This window comes from Aquarana catesbeiana, linkage group LG06, assembly GCF_042186555.1.
Source record: "Aquarana catesbeiana isolate 2022-GZ linkage group LG06, ASM4218655v1, whole genome shotgun sequence".
Taxonomy (NCBI): Eukaryota; Metazoa; Chordata; class Amphibia; order Anura; family Ranidae; genus Aquarana; species Aquarana catesbeiana.
The window spans coordinates 384,398,279-384,418,173 of NC_133329.1; the positions used below are offsets into that span (position 1 = coordinate 384,398,279).

General features: G+C 44.3%; 1 protein-coding gene across 1 annotated transcript in view; it reads left to right on the forward strand.

Annotated features, from left to right (window-relative positions):
- The window catches only part of CHPF (chondroitin polymerizing factor), a 57,228-nt gene that overhangs the window by 22,863 nt on the left and 14,470 nt on the right, over positions 1-19,895 (forward strand). The window contains exon 2 of the mRNA XM_073634276.1: positions 15,775-16,339. Within this exon, the coding sequence (XP_073490377.1) occupies positions 15,775-16,339 (565 nt within the window). The remainder of the gene's footprint in view (positions 1-15,774; positions 16,340-19,895) is intronic.

The window sequence follows — 19,895 nt, forward strand, 5'->3', positions numbered from 1 at the left end:
GTTGTAAACCCTCGAGGGTTTTCACCTTAATGCATTAAGGTAAAAAACCTTCTGTCGCTCAGCAGACCCCCCCCCCCCCCGATCCCCGTTTTTTATTCTTCCCTGAGCCCTGTGTTTCCCACAACGGGAAATAGCACACCAGCCTCGGCCGGTGTCTCGTATCCTGATTGAATAGATTGATAGCAGCGCAGCCATTGGCTCCCGCTGCTGTCAATCAAATCCAATGACGCGAGGGGGCGGGGCTGAGTCCTGCTTTCGGTGTCGATAAACGCAGAAGCAGGACACGGAAGCGCGCCCTGCATGGGTGTCCTGAAGGAGAGCGCTTCTCCGACGAGGCACTCGAGAAGAGGAGGAGCCAGGAACGCCATTGTCGAAACCCAGAAGAGGAGGATCGGGGCCACTCTGTGCAAAACAACTGCACAGAGCAGGTAAGTATAACATAATAAATAAATAAATAAAACCCTGAACCTTTACAACCCCTTTAACTGAACAAGCTAGATTCGAATCTGTGTGTGTGTGTAGTACAGCAATGAAGTAGGCAGAGAAAATAAGCAAATATGGCTGCCCCATGTAAAATACAATTTACAAATTTTATACAGTGTGTGGTGTGGGTTTTTTTTTTTTTTTTTTCTGATCTTCTTTTTTTCATGTTCGGCTAATACCAAATGAAAAAAATGCCCTGCGTTTCCTTGTAAGGCAAGTGGTTGGTGCTGCCAAATACAGTTGGCGCCACATTCTGCAGATACAAGTCTTTGTGTTGTAGTTATTAATTTATGACCCTTTGATCACAGGAGATTGAATTAGATGCAACTCTCCTTTGAATGCGTGAAATGTTTTTGTTACGTTCTACTTCAGTGAAACCAACCCCACTGTGTACATATTGCTCTGCATACAATAGAGGTGTAAGTACACACTGAGACCATTCACAATATAAACCTAAGCAACTGATAAGAAATGAGAAGGCGTTCCACGGTGCACACACAGCATTGGAGTATAAGTTCCGGTTCACTTATATGCCATGCAGGGAACCAGCTTGATTCCAGTGCGGGTTCGCGCATCACATGTCACCTGTCGGCACACTGACATCTGCAACCCGCTGCAGGTGTCAATGCAAAGTTAATGACACCCCCCCCAGATCGGATCCCAGGGCGATCTGCCAAATGGTGCAGAAATCGGATTGCGATCCGATTCCAGTGCGGACCAAAAAAAAAGATCCTGTACCATTTTGATGCGAATTCAGCCATACAACCTGTAAGGCTGAATTTGCATTGCATGTGGTTTGCACAGTGGTGAGTTGTCTAGCATCGCACCAGTGTGAACCCAGCCTGAGTAATGCTGGGTACACACTAGCCACCACCTTCTTCCTTCTTTTTTTTTTTTTTTTTTTTTTTTTATTATAACCCAGTGGGCGGAGTAAAAAAATTAAACCGTTTGCTGTACAAACTATGTGATGTTAGTACGGCAATCTCCTCTGGTGTGCTATTGTATTGTGACAGGGGGACTGCTCCACCCCAATAGGCTGCCAGCGCTGATCAGATGCCGGTTTCCCTGCATATCCCTTGAACAGACGGCTTCTGTCGGACAGGCTGATGCGCGGCGCACACGCACATGCACACATACATATATACATACATACACGCTATTAAAAACTCCCACTGCTCCAGCAATGTCTCGGCTGTAGCCCCCCTCCTGAGAGCAGCAGAAGCCATAGGCTTCCTGTGATGAGGGAGAGAATGTGAGGCATGCCAGCACTGTGTGTGTCTATGGACACAGGTGAAGGAAAGAGGTGGAAGGCGTGTGATCTGACGCTTTGATCAAATTGATATAGTTTATTTATATACAGAAACAAATAAATCCATATAAAAAGTAGCTACGTAATCAAAAAACAGATCAGGGGTGTGTCTCACTGGTGCTTCCTCAGCACATGGCTTGCTATGGAGGAATGGACAGTGCCAGCAAGGGCAGAAAGGGAAGTAAGGGGAGCGTTCTGGGCAAGTACCATTGCATAGAGCAGGCAAGTATAACGTGTGTGATGGTGGTTGTTTTTTTATATTTTTCTTTTTTTTTAATTATTTTCTTGGCTTTGCCTTTTCAACCACTTTAGCTTTTATAGCAGGGAGAGTGTTTCACCGCTCAGGTGGATCCAGACCCAGGTGTAAGGTTAAATGTGAAGCCTTCAGAGTTGAAGAGTCCCAGGTGCTGGCTAAATGCTGAGTAGGGCAAGGTGTTGGATAGAAAGATCTGGATGCCGTACACTGGATAAAGTAGAAAACTTGTCTTTATTGTAGAGATAGGACCATCAAAAGTACAAGACAATCATGCAGGATGTACAGGATCAGCTGACGCGTTTCACACTCGAAACGGAGTGCTTACTCATAGATCATAGCTATGAGTAAGCACTCCGTTTCGAGTGGTGAAACGCGTCAGCTGATCCTGTACATCCTGCATGATTGTCTTGTACTTTTGATGGTCCTATCTCTACAATAAAGACAAGTTTTCTACTTTATCCAGTGTGCGGCATCCAGATCTTTCTATCCAACACCTTGCTCCACTTTAGCTTTTAGAAAACCCTCTGAGCTGTACTGTTTCAAGTGCGCAATGGCTTCCATTGACTTTCAATTCTCTGGTTTGCTCTCTTTTGGTCTGTTTTAATATACAGTTGAAGGGGTTTTGTCATCTGCTCAGGAAGTGCAGACAAATGCCCGTTTATCCTGCCAGAAATCCAGTGTCACTCTAGGACAGGATACCGACGGGTGAAAAAATAAAACCTGGTAAAAGAAAATGAATGCAGACTCCATATCAGAAGGCCTGTAAGCTGCAATATATGCATATGCTTTTCTTGGATTTAGCTACATTTAAAAGTAAAACCTAACAAGCCATGAACTTTACAATCCTGTGAACAGAGACCACAATGGGCATGCTGAGGGTACGGATATGCAAAATGAGGGCGATTTGGAGACAATGCATTGATGGCTGCATCACAGTGGAGGTCTCAGTGCCGCAGATTGGAGGTAACCAGTGGCGGCCGCTCTATACAGGGTGCCGTCCCCCCTATCCAGGCATCAGATCCCCTAATCTACATGTGTGCCGCCAGACGCATGGATTCTAATGTAAGTTTGTTTTTTTTTTTTAACACATGATTAGACCCTGGGGCTCTAATTGGCTTCAAAAAGGGGTGGGCTGTGTGCCCCGAGCCCATCCATGTGTGTAACAATAGCAAATTAATATTCGCTATTGTCTTCCTACTTCTCCTCCCCGGCCAATCAGGAAGCTGGAGGAGCGCGAATTGGCCGAGAGGAGAAGCGATTGTATTGGGCGGGAGGATGTATGGAGATCCGGAAGATGGCCACCGTCATCGGCTCTGCATCGCTGCCAGGAGCCCGTGTGAGTACCACCCATGGCGGTGTTCGGGTGTTCTGTATCCCCCAACCCTTGCTGGAGCACCACCTGCCACTGGGGGTAACTGATATAGACTGAAGTGCTGGGCGAGGCAGGGGATTAAAAAAAGTAGACGTGTAGAGGAAGTTCACTTATCCTTTAATCAATGCAAATTACATTGACTAAAGCTTCTCGTTATATAAGAACTTCAAAAAGGCTATAGAGGCCCCTTTAAGTTCAGGACCGCTACAAATGTAACACCTGATTCTGTTGCACCGGCATATAGAAATCATAAAAATAAGAGTACTGTGAGATTCCTCCTCCCTAATCATCTTCTGTACAGACTGAAAGCAGACGAGCCCCGGGTGAAATTGCCTCCTTTGATCTTTGCTTTAATAGCCTATTGTTAGTCTGCCCTGGGCGCTCCAGGTACGTGGCCTCTAACCTACCATCACGTGTGCAGCTTGTAGAACAGACAGGAGGACGCATAGTAAATCATCGCAAACTATTACACAGACTTCCTCAGAAGCTTTTATTTTTTTTTAAGTTGAACTGGAAAAGGTGATAATTCAGTAATGGCAGCCCAACAAAAGAGCCTCTGTAAACTGCTCATACAATTGCTTTTTTTCAACAAAAAAAAAAAATATATATTTTTTTTACTTTTTGCTATAATAAATATCCCCCCCCCCCCCCAAAAAAAATGTATGAATTGATATCTATCTATCCTCTCTCACAAAAGTGAGTACACCCTCCAAATTGGGCCCAATTTCCCTCCCCGGTGTCATGTGACTTGTTAGTGTTACAAGGTCTCGGGTGTGAATGGGGAGCAGGTGTGTTAAATTTGGTGTTATCGCTCTCACTCTCTCATACTGGTCACTAGAAGTTAAACATGGCACCTCGTGGCAAAGAACTCTCAGAGGATCTGAAAAAAAGAATTGTTGCTATAAGAAGATTGCCAAGACCCTAAAACTGAGCTGCAGCATGGTGGCCAAGACCATACAGCGGTTTAACAGGACAGGTTCCACTCAGAACAGGCCTCACCATGGTCGACCAAAGAAGTTGAGTTCAGGTGCTCAGCATCATATCCAGAGGTTGTCTTTGGGAAATAGATGTATGAGTGCTGCCAGCATTGCTGCAAAGGTTGAAGGGGTGGGGGGTCAGCCTGTCAGTGCTCAGACCATACACTACACACTGCATTAAATTGGTCTGCATGGCTGTCGTCTCAGAAGGAAGCCTCTTCTAAAGATGATGCACAAGAAAGCCTGCAAACAGTTTGCTGAAGACATGTAGAATAAGGTCATGGATTACTGGAACCATGTCCTGTGGTCTGATGAGACCAAGATAAACTTATTTGGTGCAGATGGTGTCAAGCGTGTGTGGTGGCAACCAGGTGTGAAGCTCTGGAGAACTCCATGCCCAAGAGGGTTAGGGCAGTGCTGGAAAATAATGGTGGCCACACAAAATATTGACACTTTGGGCCCAATTTGGACATTTTCACTTAGGGGTGTACTCACTTTTGTTGCCAGCGGTTTAGACATTAATGGCTGTGTGTTGAGTTATTTTGAGGGGACAGCAAATTTACACAAATGTGAGGGGTGTACTTTTGTGAGATATATATATATATATATATATATATATATAGTATATATATATATATATATATATATTAATATATATTAATATATGTTTTTGTTTTTTGCCTAGGCAAATGTCATACATCCCAGGAGTCTTCAGGAGAGGAGGAGGGGTTTTCTCAGCCAAGCACACCCTCTCCTTCTTGCATGCCTGAGCTAAAGTGATATTAAAGCTTTCTTTTTTATTTATTTTTCTTCTTAACCTGTTATACTTACCTGCTCTGTGCAGTGGTTTTGCACAAAGCCGCTCTGATCCTCTTCTTTTCGGGTCCCTCGCCAGCGCTCCTGGCTCCTCCCCCCTCGAGCAGTGTCGACAGAGAAAGGCGCTTGCACTTGGGGGGGTAATGCTACATGCTCACTCCCAAGCCACTGCTCTCTCCTCATTGGCTCACTGGCTATGATTGACAGCAGTGGGCTCCTGCTGCTGTCTCTGCCAATGAGGGAGAGTCCTGGGACAGCCAAGGCTATTGTGAACATTGCTGGATCGGAGGGAGTTCAGGTAAGGATTGGGGGGGGGGGGGGCACAGCTGCACACAGACGGATGTCAGTCAGAGCCCCTCCCCTCTTACATCCAGGTCTCCATCTGGGTTCCCTCACTTATATCCGAGGGCTGCAAAAAAACTTGTATTTGGCCTGGGTTTCAGTGCAAATGCTCCCATTGGAACATTTTTGCCTTTACTTGTGTTCTCGGTGTGGTATGTTGTGGGTTTTTTTATTTATATTTTTTTGTTTTTTTTTTTCGTTTTTTGCTTTTCAGTTAACGGTGAAAGTGAAACACTCTTGCAAGGGCACCAAAAAAAAAAAAAAAAAAAGTCTTTAGATATACATTTTTAATACGATTTAAAATGATTACAGGAACACATACAGTATATTTAAGATGTTGTAGAAAGACGGATTTCCTTAAAAAGAGAACCCTGCAGGGCCCTTGCTGCTATCTTTTGCAGGCACAGCACTAATGACGTATTATGATCTAGTTGGGCCTATATCATAGGAACAATGACGATTGTATTGTCAGATGTGACCTTTTTATATGGAGCCCTTAAGCACTTTGTTCCATCTATAAATAACTTTCACTTTGTCATTGAGTACATGACAAGTGACCAACCATGCCTGGAGCTGGGCAGAACGAGGAGCCGGCAATGGCAGCTAGAGGACCCAGCATCAGATATTATTATTATTATTATTATTATATATTTTTTTTTTTTTTCTCTTGTTAAAATAATCTTGTGTAAATCCTGGTGCCGGTAGCGTGGAGAATGGTACTTCTTGGTGCCGGTAGCGTGGAGAATGGTACGTCATGGTGCCGGTAGCGTGGAGAATGGTACGTCTTGGTGCCGGTAGTGTGGAGAATGGTACGTCTTGGTGCCGGTAGCGTGGAGAATGGTACGTCTTGGTGCCGGTAGTGTGGAGAATGGTACGTCTTGGTGCCGGTAGCGTGGAGAATGGTACGTCTTGGTGCCGGTAGCGTGGAGAATGGTACGTCTTGGTGTCGGTAGCGTGGAGAATGGTACGTCTTGGTGCCGGTAGCGTGGAGAATGGTACGTCTTGGTGCCGGTAGCGTGGAGAATGGTACGTCTTGGTGCCGGTAGCGTGGAGAATGGTACGTCTTGGTGCCGGTAGCGTGGAGAATGGTACGTCTTGGTGCCGGTAGCGTGGAGAATGGTACGTCTTGGTGCCGGTAGCGTGGAGAATGGTACGTCTTGGTGCCGGTAGCGTGGAGAATGGTACGTCTTGGTGCCGGTAGCGTGGAGAATGGTACGTCTTGGTGCCGGTAGCGTGGAGAATGGTACGTCTTGGTGCCGGTAGCGCGGAGAATGGTACGTCTTGGTGCCGGTAGCGCGGAGAATGGTACGTCTTGGTGCAGTGTTTGGTCTTCTCACTGGGGTAGAGGAGACTAAGGAAATGTCTCATCCGGTCTGGTGCTTGCAGCAGACTGATGACATTCTCTTGGCCTTGACAAAGTCACTTGATTGGAGCTCGAGGGTGGCTTTTTAATAATTGGAGATTTTTTTGAAAAATTCTATCATTTGTGTATATTGCGATGTGTCGGAGACAAGTTGTACGGTCACGGAATGTCTATTGTAAAGTGTTGCGGTAGGGTTGTACTGGTCCAGTTAAATTGTTTTCATGTCTTTTTAAAAGAGTGCACTCAGGATTGGTGTGTACACCGGGATCGGTGCTACGGCGCGGTCCTGCCAACGCACACCCACAGCCGTGCGTTCAGGCTCAGCAAGCCCTTAGAAGGGGGATTGTGGACATGTTGATAATGGACAGCTATGACTGTTGGTGGATCTGTACTTTGCATCTATATTTAGCGGCGCAGGGTTAAAGTTTACTCCAGGTCCTCTACAAGCAGGTGATTGTTCTGCAGGGGGGAGGGGGCCTTTATGGCGGATGCCTGTCCATTCCCCTCCCGCTCTCCGGAGTGCGCTCTGCAGCTTGGCTCCTACTCCCAACTGAAAGACACTATTTACAGCCAAGACAGAACACAGATGTCAGAGCCGGCCTTGGGAAGTGATAAAGGGAAAGTAACAAAACACAAACTGTTATTGTTAGGGCTTGCTCCTTTTTATGTTGGTAGACTTCTCAGGCCTTCCAGCTTCATGGATACCTGTGCTGAAATCAAGCATGCCATACCAGCAGCCACGGTTAGAGTATATATCTTACACCGGTGTCTTCTGAACTCAAAAGTAACGCACTAATCGCTTGGTAATGCCTGAGATTCGGCCAGTTCATACAGAAGTGGATGACTTGCTGTGCATATAAACCCAAAAATAGTTTGAGCCACAGTTTTACCGTTGCCCTCCCCTTCCCGATTGTCCACCTGAATTTTACCATTATGGCCAGACAGCGTTGAACGCATTCAGTGACAATTTTAAAGGGTAAGTTCACCTTTTCAGAAAAAAATTAAAAGATGAGAACCTACTATACACAACTAATAACCCCCCCCCCAATCACCCATAGAAGATGACCCCTATGGGTGATGAGCTGTTGATGCCCACACAGAGCGATTTTCTGATTGCCCAACACACGCACAGGGTATCGCTCTGATCCTTCCTGGAGGCCTTGCAGAAAGAAGAGGAAGAAATGTGTGGATTTCATATTACATGGACTGCTACACCAGCTGCATGGGCTGATCTGATCCCTCCTGCAGTGCTATTGTAACGCAAATAGATAAACACATGCCAAAAAAATCAGACAGGATGTTTGTACTGATATCGGTCAAATCCTGGATGAGATTTAATCCATCTATGGCCGACTTAAAGCCTAGTACACATGGGCCGAATGTCGGGTGGCATCGGCTGGTTCTAATAGAAACCTACCAACATTCAGCCCAGCCAACTTCTGTCGAAAGGGGCATGACTAAAAAAGGTCTGCTGATCGTCATCCAATCAGCGCTCTCCACCAATGAATGAGAACGCTGACCGGAGTGTTCTGACGGTGGGGGATGACATAGTAGCTCAGTGGGTGAGATCGCTGTATTAACATTGGATAGTTCGCACAGCAGCTCTGCCCAAGCTGTTCTGTGTGCGTGGTGTTTTTTTTTTTTTTTTTTTTTTTTGTTTTGTTTTTTTATTATTCAGCCTGCTGGGTTGGGAAAAAAAAACGGGAGTGGTGTGTACCCAGGCTTAAGTCAACTTGACTTGCATAGTTTGGCAGTGCCATGATTGGGAGGCACAGAGGGTAAATGCCCAGGGTACATGTCCTTACACTAGCACTGTCAAATCTACATTTATTTTATGCATTTGGAGGTCACATCTAAATACATATAAATGCATGTAATGATTTTTTTTTTAGTCGTACTATTCATACCTGGTTTAGGTTTTACCTGTGTTTTTGATTTGGTCAGTTTAGCTGCTAAAATAGAAAATCCTGTGTGTCCAGGATCCTATTGGAAACTCTAATATAAATATATCTTTTTGGCTAAAAGCAGGAACACCTAATGAGGGGGGAAAAAAAGTGACATGGAGGCACTAAAGTTTACTTCCCCCAGATAACTTCTGCATTTAGAAAAGCCAAATCATTGTGAATGGGACCAAGGAATGCCACCAAACAAGATCTACTTGTGGAAAGAAATTGCATTTTTCTTTACTCTTCTTGCACTTTACATAATTGGCTTCTCTGATTTAGCAGCTGGACCTGAGGAAGCTGCTTAATCTGGTTTTGCAGTGTCTCCTGGAATAAGCGGCTTTCTCAGCTTCTACTTTTGTGTAGCGTTGGGGGTTAGCCATCATCTAGAGGCTGCAGGCCTGGGCTTTTGGTATACAGTATTGCATTTAACTTTTTTAAAATGTAGCTTAAGCATCTAATTCCCCGGTCTTCCGCCAGCAGCGGAGCGGGCGATGGATGGTAATGGCATTTTGTTATCAAAGCCTCCCGGATTGCAGCTTGTGCCTCTTGGCTTGCGGAAAATGCCATCGGATGTGATGGCTCACTGGCATTTGGAAAAGGAAATTCCATATTCCACAAGCCCATTATTCTGCTGAATTAACAATGACCGGGAATTCTTGCCAACTTTCTTGGTGCATTCTGAAGATTGGCATTGGTGCAATCCTCCCCGGATTAGTGAACTGAGTGGAAAGGATCATTTCAATGTGCAACATTTCTCTTTTATATCCTTGTGTGTACTTCAACAAATGTTCTGTCATGTCTAACCGGCAGGAATTGATTTCTCCAAATTATTATGATGATTTTGGTGCGTTTTTTATAAATGTTACATAGCTAAAGTAGAACTGTACTCCTTGTCTTCAACAATGTCAACATGCTTTCTGGAACGGATAAACGGAACTAAAATGCTTCCCCTTTTCCGGGAGAAAATGCTGCTCTAGTATCCTGCCAGTGCCATACACATGGCTGAAAGACTTAAAGGATAAGGTCACTTTAAAAAAATAAAATGAATGCACATCTTTTTGCAGGTAAAGAAAATGTGCATTTATTCTTTTTATACTAGGCAATGAGGATGAGCTTCGGCGTGTCACTCCACATGAAGAGCCCACCAGGAAGACGGCACGGCACTGCGCTAATCACAGGCAGTGAGACATTTCCCGATCTCTGCAGTCACACATCTCACTGCCTGTGATTAGCGCCGTGCTGACTGCCTGGCGGGCTCTGTACGTGGAGTGTGCAAACACGCCGGAGCTCATCCTTACTAGGCAATCAGTAGATCACGGGTGCAATGCAGGACTCTTGCAGACTGTGTTTGAGCTCTCTTCTCAAACCTCATATGGGCAGTCAGTTGCACACTGACAGGAAGCATCGATCTACCTAGAGTGCTCAACAGCGCCCTGGTAGTGCATTGGAAACTACAAGCCGATAGCCACAAAGGCTGTTGGTACTTGTAGTTCTCCCATTGACAGAACTCAGGTGGGCAGAGACCTGCACTGTTGTGCTTTTTAAAAATTTGTGAGAGCAAGATTGGGAAGAAGTTTCCTCCACTCCCCTCTGCCCCTCTCCCCTTTTCGCTGTCCTTGCATGCAGTGGATTGGGGTGACGATGCAGCAGTGGGAACATGTTCCGTGTTCTGCCCTAAAAACAGATGTAACCTGTTCTCAAAGGTGAACTTATACTTTAAATAAGAATTCCAGGTATGATATGTTTTTACATAAGGTCATTGGTCCAGTATTGGCCCAATGTAACTATGTATATACTAGAGCTGCATGATTCTGGATAAAATGAGAATCACAATTTTTTTTTTTGCTTAGAATAAAGATCACAATTCGGAACTTCTTTTTTTTATTTTAAAGGTTTATAACCCCTGAACATTAAGTTATTAAACATGACAAAAAAATAAGACCTAATAATCCTTTGCTTCAATCAAATTTAAAGAAATGTAATAAATGTTAGTGTAAAGAATCTAAAAAAAAAATTACCATTAACCACTTCCGGACTGGCTCACGACGATATACGTCAGCACCTTGAAGAGTAATATCGTTGATATGGTAGCCGCTATTGCGCTTGTAAGACCGCTGCACAAATACGGTGTGACAAAGTATTGCAACGACCGCCATTTTATTCTCTAGGGTGTTTAGGAAAAAAAACGATCTATAATGTTTTTCTAAGCGCCTTCCAGGACAGCCCATGAGACCTAGGGCTCCTACTACTAGGACAGGAAACACATTAACCCCCACAAGATAAAAGGGCGGTCCTCCAGGCCTCATGTCAGTATTAGTGTTTCCTCCGGTCCGCGAGCCGCATGATGGCAGTCGCTGTTCTCTCCCTGTTAAACAGCGTGGCTGGAGGTGCAGGGGAAGAGAGGAAACCACCCGTGAAGGGGCGGAACTTATACGTTCCAAGCTGGCCCACAGGAAGTACCCGGTGGGGTCGATTCTGGAGCGTGTGACGTCATCTGCGGGTGCCAGAGATGCTAGTTCCGGTCTCTAAATGGCGCAAACAGGGACACTGCGATAAAGGGCCCGGGGATAAAGAATACGCAAGGGGCTTGAAGTATAAGTTCTCATTGGAAGATGTAGATGACTTATTAAAGGCTATCTATACGACACTTGATATAGAAGAGAAGGTACAGTTGTCTAAACATGACCTTATGTAGAAAGGTTGCATAAGAAAAAGGCTAGAGTTTTTTTCTCCCGTGCATAGTTCACTTCTTGATACTATCAAGCTAGAGTGGGAAAATCCAAAAAGAAAACCTTTCTTTTCCGGTAACCTTAAAAGAAGGTTTCCATTTGCAGAGGACACAGCACAGTCATGGAACAAAAATCCTAAGTTAGACATACCTCTTTCAAAAGTTTCAGGTACCTATAAAGAGCAGATTCTGAAATCTTTCGTTCAGTGGGGTTTTTGGCTGATTCTTCCACAGAGTCGGTAAGAATGACAGTGTGAATTCAGGTTTTAAGCCATAGGCTTCTTCTGGCCGGTCAGGTGACGCTTCCTCAAAGTTGTGCCTATGTGGTCTTCCTTTAACAGGCAATACTCTTTTTGGCCCAGGTTTGCAAGAGTAGCTGCAATGCACGGCCGATAGAAAAAAGGCCTTTCCAGAGAATAAGAAAAAGCTGACAGCCAGAGTTTTTTTTCGTGGCCAAAGTAGGCAGCAAGGTCCTAGAGAAAGGGACAATAGGCCCAACAAACATTGGACAGGGCACAAGGGCAGAGGTAGAGGGGGCGTCTTGTTTAACCCTCTTTAACAACCAGCCAAGCCACAGTGACTCGTGTCTCCCAGTGGGAAGTTTCTTCCCCTCCACCAGAGCAATTTATTGGTCACCTTCCTTCCCAAGATCGGGTAAAAGCGAGGGCCCTGGGTCTCCAAATTGGAGACTTGTTAGAGCAAAAGGTCCTGATCCTGGTTCCCCAGTTGGATTAGGGCAAGGGATTTTATTCCCATATATTTGTCATCAGAAAGCCGTCAGGAAAATATCGGCTTATCCTGAACCTCCGGTCTCTAAACCGTTCGATCAAATACAAGCACAAGCTGCTTCATGGCCACTTTGGATTTGGGGGATCTGAGCCTTTTTGCACATCCTTATCCATCCAGCCTTACAAAGATTCCTGAGACTAGTGGTCAATATGGGAACAGAGATTCGGCACTCTTAATTTCAAGCCCTCCCCTTTGGTCTGTCCTCAGCCCCAGGCATTTTTACAAAGGTGTTGTGGGGGGTCCTGGCTCTGCTAAGGTTAGGTTAAAGGCGATAACTATTATCCCTTACCTGGACGACCTCCTAGTGGTGGCGGAGTCATACCAAAAGTTGTTAGCAGATCTCCAGACTGTACAGGACATCCTTCAATCTCTAGGCTGGTTAATAAACAAACGGAAGTCTTCCTTCATTCTGGCCCAGAAAGTGACATATCTGGGATACAAATTTTGCTCAGTAGACTAGAGGAGAAGGTCTCAAGAATGATGCAAACAATGTCAGCCTTACAGACAAATCAGTCCGTCTCCCTGAGAGGTTTCAAGAGCAGTAGGACCACAGATACCAGGGTGCTGTGACGAGGTTCTGTGGCTTACGCATTCGTTTGCAAACGCGTGCGGACTAAACCCCTGTTTTTAACGCATACGGTTAGACAGGTTAAAACGGTTGTCTGCGAGCTGGTTGGTAAGTAGGCTTGGGTTTTTTCCTGGGCATTCCCCAGGCTTTGTTACCTCCTTTTAGCCTTCCAATGCCGCTTACTGCGATAGCCAGCTATATGAGGGCGGTGGCAAGTTTTTTTGTTATCCTCTTGCTGTTCTGCAGTGCCATGAGCAAGATTTCATCAACGCCCATTACAGCTATTTCTAGTAAGGAACTGGGATGGAGACGCACGTTCCCTGGAATCAAGGGTCTTGTTACCCTCCAGGGTAAAAATAAGCTTGTGGTGGTGGACGATGCACCTGCACCTAACTAGAGGTCTACCATGGTCCATTCCTATATCCCAGAGGATCATAACGGATGCGAGTTCCTGGGGATTGGGAGGCCACCTCAGCAACACAATGGCACAGGGAGAATGGTCCTCAACGGAAGCAAGAGCTTAATTGAATCCGGGAGAGAGCTTCTAGCGGTTCAGAGAGCCTTGCAGACATTTCAGACGGAAATCACAGATTCTATCCGACAATATCGCTACGGCTGCGTACTTCAACAAACAGGGAGCTACTAGAAGCCGGATACTTCTATCGCCCAGGAGATTTTATCATGGGCAGAAGGGAATCTAGCCTCAATTACAGCAGTGCACCCGAAGGGGACACAACTGTCTGGCAGATTATCTTAGCCGCTACCAGGTATGTGGAGACAATTCGTCCCTTCATTCTGAAATCTTTGCGTGTCTCAATGACAGATGGGGATGTTCCGAAGCGGACCTGTTTGTTCTGATCTGCAATCGCAAGACAGAGAAGTTCTTTTCTCTGAACCCAGCGGATCGATCATTGGGGATTGATGCTCTGGTGAATCCGTGGCCATTCGGCTTCTGTTACGCCTTCCCGCCGATCGGGCTAATTCCGGTAGTCCTCAAAGTTTCTTCTAGAAGAAACAGATCTTATCCTAATGGCCCCTTTCTGGCCCAAGAGACCATGGTTTTCCCTGTTACAGACTCTGATCTCAGAGCCTCCACGGAGTCTTCTGAAGAAAGAGAAAACTTGTTGCAGGGTCCAGTGTCACGCCCACAGGTGGTTTCCTTAAGCTTGACGACCTGGTATCTGAAGAAAAGATACCAAGCACCCAGGGGTTCTCTGACAAAGTAGTCAAGACCCTGGTAAATTGCAGAAAACCAGTCACTAGAGCCATATATTCCAAGGTTTGGAAGAAATTTAACTCATGGTTATCTGAAAATCAAAGATTAACTCATGATGTTCCTTCAATTTTGGAATTTTACATTCCACAGATCCCAGGACATTGTACTGGCAACCTTTTTGTAGTTCGCCAAAGGGCGACCAAGAAAGAAAATTTAATTTTTTTTATTTTTTTATTTTTTTTGTGAGAAGAATTCTTCTCGTCTACCTTGAGGTTACCAATACCTTTAGAAAAACAGACGCCTTGTTTGTCCTCTTTTTCAGGAGCACACTAGGGAAAGAGTGCATCTAAAGCCACCTTAGCTAGATGGATAAAGCAAGCTGTTTCTAAAACTTACAAAATTAGGGAAGTCCCTCTGCCTTTTTTGCCACTGCGCACTCAACAAGAGCCTTGTCTGCGTCTTGGGCTAAGAAGGCTGGAGCCTCAGTGGAACAAATTTGCAGGGCTGCCACATGGTCCAGTTTTTCAAACTTCATTAAACATTATCGCCTGGATCTTCTACTTGTTCAGGATCAGGCGTTTAGTCGTAAGGTCCTTCAGGCAGTTGTCCCTCCCTAGACTGGTAAGTTCTGGCTCATCGTCTCATGGGCTGTCCTGGAAAACACTTAGAGAAAAGCCGAGTTAGACCGGTAACTCCTTTTCTGAGAGTCTTCCAGGACAGCCGTATTCCCAGCCGGTTTTGTCTTGAAGTTATGTGTATTATACGTCTGTTTTACAGGGATGCCTTTTTATCTGGTGGGGGTTAACGTGTTTCCTGTCCTGGTAGGAGGAGCCCTAGGTTTCATGGGCTGTCCTGGAAGACTCAGAAAAGGAGTTACCGGTAAGTAGTGGGGTTCGAAGTAATTTTCTAGCAAAAAACCTGATAACTTGTAAATACCAAATCTCAGAGGCTTGGTCCTTAAGTGGTTGCTATATTAGGGTGTGTGGGTTTTTTTTTTTATTTTTGTACTCGCCGATACCTGCCGCTTTTTTTGTTTACACTTCAGCTGTCAGCAATGGTACAAAGCATGAGCATTAAAGTTATTTTACAAATAAAATCTATTTTACTTAATTTTGCGCATTTAAAAAAAAAAAGTGAAACATGTTAATATGGTAAAAGTGTAAAAATATTAATAAGCAAACAAATGTTTTAATAGGTAAAAATCATTAGGAAAATAATAATTGGAGGAGAATAAGGCGTTAATGAGGCTGATTAGAGTAAATTAAGGGGTTAAATAGGAACAATTTAATAAAAACCTTTCTTGACAAGGTTGCTTTAAACTGACTTCATTTGCAGAGCACAGTTCATCCCTTTTTGATCTGTAAATGAATAAACAGGACAGATAACAAGATGCAATGTTTCTTTTATCATTCTTACAGTTGAGCAATGTTGTTGATAGACGTTGCCAGCTGTTTTTTTTTTTTTTTTTTTTTTTTGTAAAGCAAGCTCACCTTTCGTTATCCTTTTATTCCTTTTTATAGTCCTTTCACTTGTCTAGTTGCTTGAAGTTGACCTGCGATCTTTGGTTTCCTTGAATTCTTACATTGTGGCTTTTGTTTTCTTATTGCAGATCTCGTTATATAAGCACAGAACTTGGAATAAGAGACCGACTATTTGTTGGGGTCCTAACCTCCAAGACCACACTGAACACCCTGGCAGTCGCTGTAAATCGAACACTTGGCCACAGGTTGGAGAAACTGGTGTACTTCACAGGTATGCGAGGCCGGAAACTGCCCCATGGGATGACTGTGGTGACTCATGGGGATGACCGACCCATCTGGAACATGTACCAAACAATGAAGCATCTTCTGGATCACCATATTCAGGAGTATGATTGGTTCTATCTGGTACAGGATGACACGTACACCGAGGCCCACAGAATCTCCCGTCTGGCCGCTCACCTCAGCATAGACGCCGATCTATACCTGGGTCGACCAGAGGAGTTCATTGGAGGAGACACTGAAGGACGATACTGCTATGGCGGGTTTGGTTACTTGCTGTCTCGAAGTCTCCTAAAGAAGCTACAGCCCCACCTTGAGAGCTGCCGCAACGATATCCTGAGTGCCAGGCCTGACGAGTGGCTAGGACGGTGCATCATTGACTATACCCATGTCAACTGCGTGGATGAGCACGAGGTAAGAGAAGCGGCACAAATACACAGTGCGGCCTATTATAGGATGAGTTCTACTTTGTGTGAATGTGCTTTGTCATTCCTAAGACCTCCTAAATGGACAAGTCAACTTCACGTCACTTATATTTTATGTACACATATTCCTGGTTATGATAAATACAGCACACAAGAATGAGTATTTTAAAGTGTATCTTCAGGCAAATACACTAAATGTATTGCAGCTTACCAGTCTTACAATGTGGTGGCTGCATTCATTGTAATAAGAGCTCATGCACAAGGGCATACAAAATGATGGCAACTGGTATGCATGATCTTGTTCAAAGAATCCTGTGTTTAAAAAAAAAAAAAAAAAAAAACAAAAAAAAAAAAAAAAACTTACAAATAAATTTGATCAAGGTTTTCATGCTAGGCTTCTGCCTGCTCCTTTTTGTTTGGCTTGGTTTGTGAAGGATTCCATTAGTGTCCATCTGTGTTTAGGATGCAGGTGGCTTTCTGCTGCCTAGCGTCCTTCTGTTGCTAGGATGCAGGTGGCTTTCTGCTGCCTAGCGTCCTTCTGTTGCTAGGATGCAGGTGGCTTTCTGCTGCCTAGCGTCCTTCTGTTGCTAGGATGCAGGTGGCTTTCTGCTGCCTAGCGTCCTTCTGTTGCTAGGATGCAGGTGGCTTTCTGCTGCCTATCGTCCTTACCTCTGTTGCTAGGACCCAGGTTGTTTTCTGCTGCCTAGCGTCCCTCTGTAGCTAGGATGCAGGTGGCTTTCCTCTGCCTAGTGTTTTTCTGTTGCTAGGGTGCAGGTGGCTTTCTGCTGCCTAGCGTCATCCTATTGCTAGGACGCAGGTAGCTTCTGCCACTTGGCATCTTGTGGCTAGGATCAGCAGGATGAATTAGATTTAAATCGAGTCGCTTTTAAATTGCTAGTAAAAAGGCTTGATTTTAAATCAACTCAATTTAAATCATCATTTTTACAGAGCTACTTTCATCTCTGTCCTGCAGCGGCTCCTCCTTTGACCCGCTGTTGACAAACCAAAAGTCTCGTTCACTTTAATGGGACAGCTGGTGATGCGGCAGTGACACAGCAAGGTGAGGAACGTGGCGGCAGCAGGTGAGTGGATGCCCGCTAACAGGCACTGCCATGATGGATCTGAAATGACAGGTGCTCTTTAAATGTAAGGACTCATTCTTGCTGGTAGTTAGAATCAGTAATGTTTGCAAATAAAATGAAGGTTTCCTATTTAGAATAATAAGCTGTCAGGTTAGTAAATATTCCCAAACTGGGTCTCTTTTACAGCCTGGTGCCATTTTGCTCCTCAAGGGAGGAATAAAGCACTTCAAGCTATGTGCAGAAAGATCACAAGGTTTATAAGCTGCTTAGAAGGTTTCACTTTCATTTTTACTGCTTGCCCTTCCTCCTCACACTTAGAGCCGGGTGCAGATGTATTTCTCTTCAAACAATCATACAGTTTGCAATGTACATAGCTTTACAAAACAATGGGATAAAGACATATTCCTGAACTTTGTTTTATTTCATGGTTACTGTGAAATTGTGTAAATGCATCAATGCAGCGCATGTTATCTCAGCTTGCAGAGATTGGATTCATTGAATGAGTTTACCAAAAATGTAAATATTGCAGAATATACAGCCTTGTGCTACATAACTAAGCTCCATTTCATGTTGAATAAACTAAATTAATAATATATCTTAAATAGAAAACTAGCTTTAGATAGATAGATTTTTAGTCCAAAAACACTTTATAAAATCAATTTTTTTTTTGATTGATTTAAAAAAAAAAAAAAAAAAAAAAATCATTGATCTTTATTCACCCTGGGATGCAGAAAGCCTCTACTGCCGATCATCCTTCTGTTGCTAGGCTGTAGGCAGCTTTTGAAGGAATTATAAGGGCCCAATAGCGTGCAATTTGCAGCTGTCCTGCATTGTAAGTAAGAATACTGAAGGCCCACCCACCAACCTGTCAGCGGAACAAGAGAGAAGGAAAGTAAAACTGCAAACTAGCAGTTTGGGGGGGGGGGGGGTGGGCTGTAAGGGGTACCTTTTTTGAAATTCCATTGACTTTCAACATTTTTTTTTAATGGATCCCTGGGGAAACTTGATAATGGAAGGTGCAGTTTATGGGTTAATCTTGACCGTGGTGCTGTTGGATGGGGTCTCAGCATGTTCCTCAGTCTAACAGACAGTATGTGATGTGTAAGTATAGGTACGTGTGCTCCTGTGTGTATGCAGAAGAGGAGTCGTGCTGTTCCCAGGTCCTGCGGCCTCCCAACCGCTCCTATATAAGGCCAGCTTTGTATACTCTACTGACGGCCTGCAGTTACGGTGCAGGAACAACATGATCTGATGATCTGGCATGGCCAGGACTGAATACAAATGGCTTGATGTAGACTAAATAGAGCACAGATGGAACGGCTTGGTCAAAAGAAAAAAATTTTTTTTTTTGACCAAACCATTCCATCTGTGCTTTATTTAGTCTATATCAAGCCATTTGTATTCAGTCCTGGCCATGCCAGATCATCAGATCATGTTGTTCCTGCACCATAACTGCAGGCCGTCAGTAGAGTATACAAAGATTTATATATATATATATATATATATATATATATATATATATATATATATATATATATATATATATATATATATATATATATATATATATATATATATATATATATATATATATAGCAGCTCCGCTATTGCTCCAGCTTAGAAGTGTGAGATGATGATTGCTCTGGCTGAGTTCCCATTGGAGACTGGTTCAGGTAGTGGATGCCTGTCAACTGGCTGCTCTTGCACAGAAAAATAGATGGGATGTGCAGTTGCTGTTGATTTGCAGAGAGCCATTGCTGGAACTCCCTGCCCTCTCCTTTCTTGTCCCTTCTTCGTTCATTTACCCACTTCGGTACCAGCCTGTATATACTCCTTCATTATCTGATGATCTCTTAGGCCCCTTTCACACTGAGGCGGTTTGCAGGTGGTATTGCGCTAAAAATACCGCCTGCAAACCGCCCCTAAACAGCCTCCGCTGTTTGTTCAGTGTGAAAGCCCGAGTCTGGCTCCCTCCATAGATACAGTGGGGGGGGGTGGGCATAGACCTAAAGCGACGGGAAGTGTTACTGGCAGGATCACCAGATTTAAATAAAGAAGAAAAAAGCCTGAAAAAACAATACTAATGCAGCCACCATCCAGTGATTGGTAAGCTGCAATAGATTTGAATTTTACACTTGAGTTTAGATGTAATCAAACATTTGTAAAAGGGGGTGGGGGGGAGAAAGGAAACTATCGCTTCCTTGCAGTGGTCTTACATTTTATTAGATGCCATCAGTGTAATGTATCTGCTTATTGCAGATGTGTAATTTGTTCAGCTAGGGGGGTTGGGCGTTCCGATTGCAGTTTAGTTGGAGTTCTGTGCTCAGCCCTCCCAGCAGAGAAGCGTTTGCCATATATAGATTTTCTATGGCTGTGTGTATGTCCGGCTCTCTGAATGGGGCGCATTGTCTCCATGTGTATAGGAATGTGTTGCTCCATCTTCTGGCGGAAGAGATGCTGTTA